Raw genomic sequence first — 12,218 nt, 5'->3', positions numbered from 1 at the left:
TTGTCCATCATACCTGATAACGCGATAAGGCTTCTGAAAACTGATTTGAATTCGTTAATATGTCTACTTGAGATCGGTCAGGCCACTTTTTTAAATTGTGTTCTTAAACTCCTACAAATTTTGTTTGAATATTTAAAATGTACAACATTTTAAACGTTGATTATTCGAAAATTAAAATAAATATCTTAAAATGTGACCTGATCGATCTCAAGTAATATTAACGAATTCAAATCAGTTTTCAGAAGTTTTATCGCGATCTCAGGTCCATTGATAGGATTGACAAAAAATACATACAAACGAGCACAAATTATTTACTGTTCACTCGCGCAACGCTGAATCGGTGACTTTTACATGTACGTGCGGGAGCGTTCTGTTATTTTATGAACACACACTAATGATTATTTACTACGCACACATTTACAAGATTCGCATGCATACAATTTGAAAATTGCCTATTTTGAACTCCTTAAAATCTGTCCGTAATAATGATTTAATACAGCAACATTACTGGGAATAATAATTTAATCAACACGTTAGGTGCCTAGGTTCAAGACGGACTTTTTGTTTCGATATACAGTTGCTCAATGCTCAGTAGGATTTCGTGGTTTCTTCGCTCTTCGATGGTTTATCTTGTTAACAGTTATTTTTAATGAATGTCTTATCCTTGAACGATGACGGCGCTGCCACTGCGATTACTTACCATAAAAATAAATAATAATATAAAATCTATTAAATCATTTATTCACCTATCTCATTTTTTTTTTTAAATCGTTTATTAAAATACATTTTTACAATCTGTAATAGGGTGCATAATAAGTAAAATTATAACGAGAAAGGACGATGAAAGACTTGAAGGCGCTTCACATTAGAAGCACATGAGCTTGAGTGATTTACTTAAAAGGTAAGTGTCAGAAATTGAGTAGGTATCCAGGCCAGTTGAGTTTGAGGCATCTTGCTGGGTTTCCTGGAAGATGGTTGGAGTGAAGTTGAGCGATGAGGCTATGGGATGATCAGCAGTTTTCGAGTGGAGGCAAGCGTAGAATGTGGCTGCTGTTTGTTTGGTAGTACCGATTTTAGCTTATTGTGAAGACTACATAGGTAACGTATGTAAATGGCTTGGAAATCTTGGATAATTCTAGTGTTAGCTGGTTTGGCCGAGCCCCTATTTTATAATACCTATGTATTTAATTAGATAAAAAAAATATTTTATTTTACAGTTGACAGTCATACTGTCATGCGTTATCAGGTGGATATATTAATATTAAAGTAAGTGTTAATTCAAATAGGTACCTATTATAATTTATAGGGACAACTTGTAAGAAGTAATCAAGTGTAGACTTAGGTATATTTTAAAAAAAACGGCCTATTTTAGGAGAGGTCGCCAACCTCAAGGCTACGAGCTGAGGATTTTTTAAGCCAAAACATTGTAGATTTACCTTGTAATTGAAGAGATATATAAGGGGAAAATAAATTATTATATAGGCATTGGTTTAACGGCTTATAATTGTTATGTACCTATATAAGTTAGGGCCAAGAAAGCCAAACGGCATAAAACTCGGAATGAAAATAATAATAAAGGATATAATATAACATGCATATGAATTTATTATGAAGTATGGTATAGATATAAAAATAATAGTGGTGATGATAATAATAATAATAATAATTCATAAAACCATGCGAGGAGGTCCCGACGCTCGTAGACATATTTGTATAATTCACTGAATAGTTTTAAAAAGGAGAGTGAATAGAGCCCTTGATAATATACTATTGAGAAGCACAGAAACTTTTAATCCTATACATATTTTCTTTTACAACAATTGTATCATAAATTGTCGGGCTGATGCGATTTAATGATCACTTTATTTTTGATCATAATATTATTAACTATTAAGTGTATCCATAGGTATATTAGATTTTTTTTTTTACATTTTTTTGTTATTAATTTGTATGTATAATATCTTCATAATATACCAAATTTATACCTATTTCAATTTGAGTTTAAGCTCATCATTGTACCTAACGAAAACTAATTGCTCGTATAAGGGTTTGTATGTCCGTTTATTATAAGAGATCGACCAATAACAATTCATTACTTTTGGAACAAGAGTAAGTTCAATATTTATTTCGTTTTTAATTTTAAAATGTTAAGTCATAATATAGCCATCTGCCATATAGGTATCAAGGACTTATATAGAAGATTGTCTCAGTAAAATTTTCATGTGTCAACAGTTATTCGTTTTTGAGTAACAACAAAATATCAAAGTCACTACATGAGAAATCGAGCGAATATCCAATGTTGTAAAAATATAAACTTCAAACGTTCAAAAAAGTTTTATTTTATTTGCTTATAGTCATTTTGCTTTGATAAAGGTAGACTAACTTATGAGTAATCTTGTATTACATTTTCAAATCTTAAATTTAAAAAAAAAAACTTTTTATGAATATTTAACTTAAAATAATTAGCAAATTTTGGTGATTTTTCAGTATTTTGTAAAGATTTTATGCTTATAAAAAAAACTAGGACGAAGGATTTTTATGCTTATTATGTACCTAATAATATTATTATCTTCAAAATAATATTATATTGTGTACATGAAAAAAAAATTATTATTTATTATTCAAATGTATATAATCTATACATCATAGGTACGTCATGAACATACGTACACAATGAACATACGTACACACATTATTTTATTAAGTTTAAAAACCTTTAAGCTTAAACAAAATGTTTTGAAAATGCATTAATTACATAATATAGTACAATATTTACGTATTTTTGCGTGGACATTTTTTTAAGAAAAATTAAATAAATATACTATAGAAAACCACATTTGGTGATCACTTCAAGTATTCACAGTTATTTGTTTTTAAAATACGCCAAAGAGGGGAGATATATGACCCCCTCCCCCCATATCTGTTCAATTTTTTTTTACTGCAATCGTCATCGATCGACTTGTACAAAAAAAAAGCGCAGGAAAAACGGTGAAAAAAGATCGGAAAATGCGAAAAAAAAATGCAAAAAAATTCGGACTCCCGAGTAGCATTTTCAGTGCTGTCAGTGTTTAATATATTAAGATGTGTTGGTGCAGAGTACGGTGTAAATCCTGTTCAGTGAACCGTTTTTTTCTGATTTTGAATACCGATTTTTTATACAGGTTAAACCGTGTATTTGGAGTGCTGATATCGGTGTAATAACCGTGCATCAGTGCTCCTCAATTTGTATATACTCCGTGTTCCTTTGGTTTAATTTCTTGTGTAATAACAGTTCAATTTTCTTTGATTCAACGGGGTTCATACATTGTTTTATCAATTAGTATATAACAGTTCAATGTTTAATACAGTAACCGTGCATACTATATAATCAGCGGCGTATTTACGGGGGGGGGGATTTGGGGGATAAATCCCCCTTGGTCTTTTTTTTTATTATTAAAGAATTTACCTATATATACCTGACACTAAATCGTGTTTATAGTATTTTTATGTGTAACATTCAATGGCTCATCCCCCCTCCCAATAACTATTCCTAAATACGCTGTATATAATATTATATACATGTAGATGTATATATATATATTAGCAATGAAATTTCATATTCTATATTCCCCTCAACTCTATCATGAAGACCTTTATTTAAAAATGTCTATGCTAGATTGACCATTTACTACTCTCCCCCCACACCCCAATAAAAAAAATAAATAAAATCCTGACTATGAAATAGATTGATTAGCTTATAATTTTAACCAGATTGAAAGGGTTCAACAAAAGTTTTTCAGATTCACCAGCTGTACTATATGTTGTTTCAGAATATATATATATTGCTTGTCACCCACATAGTTCCATTATTATTATATAATAGGTAATTATTTAACTATAAAATTAAACTAAAAAACATGAATTAGGAACAAATATTTATTAAATTCATTATAAAATGTGTATAATAATATGTTTAGTAAGATTAATAATATTTTAATTGCTTTTGTCTTTAAAATTATAAATACATAATTATAGTAGGTTCACCTTAACCTAACTAAAATAACTAAAAGAACATAATATAAACAGTACATAATTATTTGAAATGTTAAAATATATAGTAGCAATGGCATATTAGCTATTTATATAACCAATATTATATTTAAATACAATATATGTTTATGGTATAAAATAAGAAAAAATCATAGTTGATATAATACAATAAAAGTAAAAAACCGTATTAAGTAAATAATAATAATTAATTAGATATGTACCTAGCTTAATAAAACACTTGATCAAAATTAAGAATGCACATTATGGTAAAAAAAAAAAAAATAATAATAATAATATTTAGATTAGGTACTTCCTAAGCCATTTATAAGTAGGTATATATATAATTACTATAATAATACTTGCACCCAATAGGTACATTTTTTTTATATAAGAATAAAATATAAAAGAAAAAATTTGAACTTTTTTATACGATTCATAAAGGTAATTATTTACTAAATAATAATTACAACACTGAAGATGATATTTCTTTTGAGACTAGAAAGCCAGAATGTCTAATGTAATTGTCTGTAACATTGTGGAATGTAATTTCTTTCTGTGGATCAGTTCGAAAACCAGACAAAGCTTCTATAACAAATAATTTTAATAGTATCTTAATATTTTTAAACTTATAATATATATAAATGTAAATACTTACCATAAATGATGGAGAATAATTTTAAATTAACAAAACCTCGTTTTGTTTTCCCTTTATAACTGAAGGCAGATAATATTTTATAAATAAAGCATGTGTCAATTGCTTGTCGTATTGCTGCACTAAAGGAATTAATACTTCCAACTTTCATATAAACATAAGTTTTCTGAAATTTCAAAAATTATGACTCATATTTTTAAGTATTTTAAAGAGATATTTAAGCTATAACAATATTGATGCATAATACTTAGTTCAAGTTTTAGACATGAAGTAAGTTATTTAAGTAAATATTTAAAATACATAAAAATATGATTCAAAAACAATATATACTCACTAATTCTTCTTGATTCTTTAACCCATCAGTCTCATCTGATAAAAGAGATTCTAGTAAATCTACTTCTTCAATGGATTTTGCTGGTAGTAAATTAATGAAAGCAGCGGGTAATGTGGGAATAGGTAGAGCTAAAGATTTCATTCTAGAATCAGATTTCATAATAATTTGTACTTTTTGGTCCAAATTTTTTATGGCATTCACTATTTTAGTGTTTGAGGTATTTGTCATGTGTAATTGTATCAAGATCTGTTTTAACATCGATTTTGTTGTCTTTTCATTTTTTTCTATCAATGATTTAATGGCTAACAGATTTTTGCAACAATAGTTATCTAGAACAAACATTCTGAATAATATTTTTCCAACTACAATTTACCTAATGGAATACAAACCATTTATGTTTACACTTTCAGTCAAACTACAACTAGTTGAATTTTCAACATTTTTAATTACATTATTGTCAATCATAAAATTGCATTCATCACCAGAGTTGCATATAAATTCAGCTATTTCATTAATGTCCCCTAAATGATTGTTTAATATCAGAACAAATTTTAAAATAAGCAATTTATGTTATTTAATAAGAACTTAGTGCTTAAGTAGTATTTAATTGTATACCTTCTTTATTAACAGAATTTTCTTGGAATACATTATTTAAAGATGTATACTCAGCTGGCGTCAATAAAATATCATCATATGGTTCACCTTAAAAATAAATTTGATCTTATTATTTATCTATTTGAAACTAATAAAACCTATGATAAATTGTATGCATAACTTATAAGTATTTATAACCTACTTGTAGAATGAGTTTCTTTAGAATAACTCTTTGAATCTGACTTATTTTGTTCATAACTAGAACAGGCTGGACTAGTAAATCTGGTAGTAACTAATAATTTTTAAAATTGATAAGTATAGGTGTTGCATTATGTAACTTAATTAAAAATAAGAATGCATAAATTATAATTTATAAATATATTGGTAGATACATACAGGATTCAATATATTCTTTAGGAGTACTCTTAAAGCTTGAGCTCAAATTTTGAAATTCATTTGTAATTGTATTGGATACTTGTAATAATGGACTAACATTAATATCATCTATACTTGAATGTTTATCTATAATATTTTAAGTAATTTATAATTACATTTTTAATTGATAAACTTTTACCAAATTCCAACATATTATATAAGTGTAATTTATATATTTACTTTTTTCCACATTTTCTATGTTTTTTGGACTGGTTGCATTATTTGAACTACCCAATGTTCGAACTAAGGTACCAATGACTGTAGTATCTATATTTATATAATAGGTAACAATAAAAAACTAATTAGTTTAAAATATTTTATAAATTAATAAGTAAAATTGATTTTGTTATTATCAACAAATAACTAAATAGTCATCATAGTACAAGACTACATATACATACTATTCATATTATTTTCTTTATATTCATCGATTGAGCTGGAGTTCATGCCTTGTAGTACATCATTTGTCTCTGACAAAACAGAACCAAAATGTGTACTAGATCTAGTTGCTATAACATTGAGAAAAGTTACAAATATTTTTAAATACATATATTTCTAAGTTATACAATTTATTAATATTACATATAGGTGTGGTAGGTGGTTTAGGTGGTTCCAGAAATTCCTTTTCAAGTTGGCGATTACATTTTGGTATTATTTTCCTTTTTTTAGGAGATGATCTTATTGGAGATATATAACTACCATCATCTGACGTATCTGGTTCGGACCAAGCTTTGGATAATTTTTTTGCTTGACTTTCTTTTTCTAAAAATTAGCGAGTATTTAAGTACATATATATATACATATATAAATTCATCACTAATTTATTCTAATATATTATTAACATTATTAAGACATATTTATTAGAAAAATATAGTTAATTTTTATTACCAAACGGTCCTGCAACTGATTTCACTTTATAATTTGCACCATCTTTGGAATTGGGGGCTGTATGTTTCGATATCATATTAGCAACTTGTGACATAGAGAAATATATTTCTTTTTGATCTTTTTGGAGGTATGGGAACCAACAAATTGTCTTATTTACTAACCATGTATTTGGAACATGTTGGACCTCATTTGTCTTAGTAAAAACAACAACATACCAAGTCCTAAGAAACCACAATACTTTGATACAAAATATAAACAAATGAAATATATTTATTTTAAATAAGTATCATTTATGAACTGATAATAAATTGATTGTTATTAATTTTACTACAAAGTTCAAAATCTATATACATATTTTAACACTATCTAAAAAATATTTACCCAACTATTATTCTATAGTATCCTTTGCATAGGTATACAACACTGAACAATCTCAACATAAGGATTTTAAGGATAACAAAAACCATTTTCAATATAATACATTATAGAATAAATTAACTATACGAAAATAAATTAGTAACTATATTATTTACAAAATTTCTAATTTTATATATACATAATAATAAATATTTAATTTTTAAATATAAAATATAGGTGTTAATTTATTGTAAATGCAGTAAAGGCAAAATTACAAAAACATTAATATTAGTCAATGGAAGACACATCATTTTTTCTTTAATATCACTTAACTTCCAAGACTGAAGATGACTAAGATTAGATGCACTTTCTATATCTAATAAACGTGAAGAACAAGGATTATCAAAAAAGTTTGTTAACTTATTAAACTTTCGTCCAATTATTAATATATCATCACTATTCAGTTTGGAGGTAACAATATTTTCTATCAGTACTATATCTCCGTTTTTAGTTTTTATACAACTGTCAGTTTTATTTAATTTTAAAACAAAATTTTTCATTTTCCAACCTGTAAATTGGGGTTCACAGCTATTATCAGTAAATGGACGATTTTTATTTTTACATTGAAAGTTAAAAGGCACATTATAATTTTCAGTTTTTGATGTTCGACTATCCCAAAGTATTTTTTCTTCAGTATAGCGTCGTACCAGTTGCTGTAACGGTTTTACACCACTTTTAATTTTTTTTTTTAATGGTTGCATATAGCTTTCAAAAGGAAATGCCGAAAATTTATTTAAGGACCCAAATTTCTTGACATCATCAGATAAATGAAGTAATGTATGAATATTATGGGACATGTAACACTTTCCATAAATATGGGCAAATGAAGCAACAAAGTGATAAATTAATTTTTTAGAAAATTCATTGTACTCATCAGATATATTATCAATAGAAAGAATTCTTATAGCAACACAAAGTTCCAAAAAATGATTATAAACTTCTTTACTAATTACATCATGAAAAATAACCATGCCAGTATAAAGTAAAATTTGCCTTAGTTCTGTGGCCTTAAGACGAGATGCATCATGAATTGGGTGTTTTCTACTATTCTCGTTTGGAGATCTTTGAAATTCATGAGGTAAATACTGTCCTAAACTGTTTAATTTTGTATCTAAAACAAATAACAAATTTTTTGGAAGAGCTAAGTGGTGTCGTTTCACGCCTCCAGTCCAAAACAGCAACATTTTTTTCATAACTCCAATGCAAACACTGTGCATATAATCAAATGGAGTACTGTTTATAATATCAAACTCAGGTATTTTTGAAACAACAGTTTCACCGCAATGAAACTCTGTATCAATACATGCCACAAAATCACTATGAGTCCTTAAGTTAGAAATTAAATCTGGAAAATAAACACGGTTGTTTTCATATTGACCAATTGAGGAACACCTTAAACACGAATTTTTGGCAGTATGACCACGAATATTTAAAATATATGACTTTGCTGGTGCATCACAAATTATTGCTTTTAATAAAACTTTAATGTGTATATTATTAACAACAATTCCTACATTTATTAATGTACACAGTTCATCAACAAAATCCTGCATATATTCATTACAATCAATTGGCTTAGATTTACCATAATAAGCACCTATAATGAAAACCTTAGGTTTTCCAACAAGGACATTTGAAAAATAACCAAGTATAGGCCATAGCTGACTTGGAGGGTTTTTCATTAAAGGTAAACCATCTACCCCAACTATCAATTGTAAAACAGTAGGCACATTTTTGTGAGTCTTGAATAAATACTCAATTTCATTTACAACTCCAAAATGATAATATAAACCACCTTCAATTGTTTTAAGTACTGTAGAAGTTGAAGGAGTATGTAGTAATGTACGAGAGTCCTTGGGCAAATTTTTAAATTGAGAGCACTTTGATAATGAAAATAATAAATCATCTAATACTGAATGACAGATAGAATTTCTACAAGCCCACCTAGCAATTATAAATTCAACATCTTCACATTTGTCATCATCTGACAATATACTGTTGTCATCGCTAGATGAGCTGAGGCTATTAAGAATGTTATCATCACTATTATAAGAGTTATTAAGATCATTATTGTACAAAGTGTTTACTTCAATGGTATTAGTATTTTCCGTATTTACATGCAATGAATCTGGTATAATTATATTTGGAATAAGAGGATTTGGATTATTCTCTAAGGATTCATCACTACTAGAAGAAAATAAAGAAGATATTGAGAGTGCAGCTCTTTTTCTATGACGATACCTAGTGGACTTGGACCTATTAAAAAATATAATTTCTGTTTTGATAATAAGTAACAAACTGATCTTTTAAATTGTTAATATAAAAATAAATACTAGTATATTAAAAATAAGATGGTACTTATATAAGTTATAATACTATAACCATATTTAAACAATAAAATAAACGGTTCAAAACACACATAAAGATAAATAATACTAAATATTATTACCTATAGGTATAATATAATAGACATTAATTAAAATGTACCCATAGTTATGTACTTATGTAGGTATATAACTTATCATACTGATGTCCTGTAGTCAGTGTTGAGGAGTAACTCAAAAGAAATGTAATTTAATTACCAAAAAACAGTAACTTCCCCAACACTGCCTGTAGTATAAATATAATGTATGTACCTACATTTTATATTTAATTATATTGTGTTATTTAACCAATTAATTCAAAACTAGTTCAATAGGTACAATTAAGAACCATAAATATGTTAAAAATTGCACACTAATTAAAATAAAATAGGTAATTAACAACACATAAATATTCAACACACAAACATTTTGCATTATTAGATTGAATTAATTGTGTTAAAATAGGTATTATAGTCAAAATTAATATCTAAAACTAATAATTATTAAAAAATATAAATTACAAATAATATAGTAGGTACTTACATTTTAAATTGTATAATAATATACACCGCAACTACTTGGAAATTGAAAAAACGTCTATATCAATAATTAGCAATTAACAATTTTAAAATATTAAGGTATAAAAGTATTAGAGTACCTATAAGATTTTTATTTACGAATACTATAAAAATCACAGCTCACAAGGTCGGCTTTCGACAGTTCGACACAACAATTGTTTTCATATTTATGAAATGAAATAAAAGCTGTAAGCAACCGTATCGTCGACAACAGCGCTCAAAACCGGCAGATCACGTGACATACCCGCGCGACGCGTTGTCAAATAATAATAAAATATAATACAAATTATAAATATAGATATTATATTGTATATGTATATATATAATTAATAATTATATTAAAAGCCGCTTCGTATTTATAAATATCTACCGTCATTTATATTATTGTTATATATATATATTAGTTGTTATTGTATTTAATAATAACTGATAAAGATATAAAGTGTATAGTTCATATAGCGTTTTTAAACACGGTGTAGAAAAACTTTGTGTGAACACTGTAAACGGTTCAGTTAATGTTAAGTTTAACAGAACAATATGTGCACGGTTCAGTGTCTATTAAACCGACACTAAATCTATGACAAATAATTTGATCAGTATCCGTGCATAAAAATGTTCTGTGAACCATATCTGGCTCATCTGGGTTTCCCATGAATATTGATCAACAGTGTTAGCACTGATATTAGAACTCGGTTTTTAAAAACCGACGTTTAACCCAGAAAATGCTACTCGGGCTGTGGTCTGGATGTGACGGCGGGGCTGCGAACAGGCGTCCACTCGCAGACGCTATCCCGTTATTGCTCACCGCGGATACTTTTGGCTGCTGGGTTTCCCCCCTGGCCCTGTCCGCCGCCCCTTAGCTGACCTGGGTCCGGTGGGCTACACCGCCGGACCCATATCGACGACAAGCTTAGCGCGGACGTCCGTTCGACGCGGACCGACCTGCCACAGTTGCCACACTATACCTACATTTAACTAATTGTTAATAGTAGAGTAAATGTTGAAGGAAAATTTTTTCGATAACGCAATTTATACAATTTAGCTATTCGTAGTAAAAAGATAAAGTGATCGGTGTTTTCCATACAACTCTCGCGTATTTACTATTTTTTTTTTTTTGGTGTGGGGGGGTTGAGGTTTTCAACCGAGGTCATTAGCCTGTGGAACTGTGGGGGAGGGTACTGTAGGTTTGTAACACGTGTGTGTTTGTTTTGGCAGAGTTTTTAAGTGGGCACCCGTAGGCCATGCCATGCCAGTGTGGGGGATGGTGTGGCCTCTCTCTCCGGACACTGTGACTGCCCGAAGAAAAATGCCGCCCGTGGCCGAGCTCGAATCGGCGACGGTGCGCGTCACAACCTTAGTTGTAATCCTTAGCCTTAGTCCGCTCGGCCACTCTATCCCCCATTAAAACTATTTATATGTAACAAAATGTATATCAATTGGAAGTTTATAATTTTGGGGCAGTCTTTATTTTTGACAGAGTGCGTAAATCATTATACAGTGGAACCTCGATTATCCGGGGTAATGATGGGGAGGGGGTCACACGGATAAATGAAAATCACGGTTAATCGAGACTTTTTATAATAATGAAATTTTTATTTAATTTTAATTAGAAATACATAGGTACAATTTTATAATAATGAAATTTTAAAAATTTGATTCAATTATAATTAGAAATATGTATACATACAATAATTTTCTACAACAAGTTATTAGGGCTTAAAATATGAAGTTATCAGTCTTTGTTTTTTTTGGTTTGAAATAATTTTCCTTACTTCTAATTTTTCTTAAGCCAATAATGTCATGGAAGTCAAAATCGATGTACAATATTGCTTATCTTCATATTATTATCGTCAAAAATGTCATTAATATAATTGTCGATATCGTGTATTATGTAATATAAAATGTTCGATTATAACTACATATATATC

General features: G+C 28.4%; 1 protein-coding gene across 1 annotated transcript; it reads right to left on the bottom strand.

Annotated features, from left to right (window-relative positions):
• Positions 1-4,492: 4,492 nt before the first annotated feature.
• On the bottom strand, positions 4,493-7,026 carry LOC132935452 (myosin-G heavy chain-like). Its single transcript, XM_061002007.1, has 11 exons — positions 6,933-7,026; positions 6,627-6,806; positions 6,446-6,553; positions 6,228-6,311; positions 6,006-6,131; positions 5,812-5,901; positions 5,631-5,717; positions 5,405-5,536; positions 5,016-5,344; positions 4,685-4,847; positions 4,493-4,614 (listed from the first exon to the last, which is right to left on the bottom strand). Exons 1-11 carry the CDS (start codon positions 7,024-7,026, stop codon positions 4,493-4,495), a joined length of 1,515 nt encoding a protein of 504 aa, XP_060857990.1.
• Positions 7,027-12,218: the final 5,192 nt, after the last annotated feature.

The sequence above is a fragment of the Metopolophium dirhodum genome, chromosome 1, assembly GCF_019925205.1.
Source record: "Metopolophium dirhodum isolate CAU chromosome 1, ASM1992520v1, whole genome shotgun sequence".
NCBI lineage: Eukaryota > Metazoa > Arthropoda > Insecta > Hemiptera > Aphididae > Metopolophium > Metopolophium dirhodum.
The sequence above is the reverse complement of the archived record's forward strand: the minus strand, read 5'-3'. Positions and strand labels throughout refer to the sequence as shown.

Excerpts from the sequence above, each read along its gene's own strand:
- LOC132935452 (XM_061002007.1), bottom strand. The coding sequence starts at position 7,026 with ATGTCACAAGTTGCTAATATGATATCGAAACATACAGCCCCCAATTCC. Across the intron at positions 6,807-6,932 it reads ATCAGTTGCAGGACCGTTTG|AAAAAGAAAGTCAAGCAAAA; the intron begins GTAATAAAAATT and ends GCTAATTTTTAG. Across the intron at positions 6,132-6,227 it reads AAACATAGAAAATGTGGAAA|ATAAACATTCAAGTATAGAT; the intron begins AAAGTAAATATA and ends AAAATATTATAG.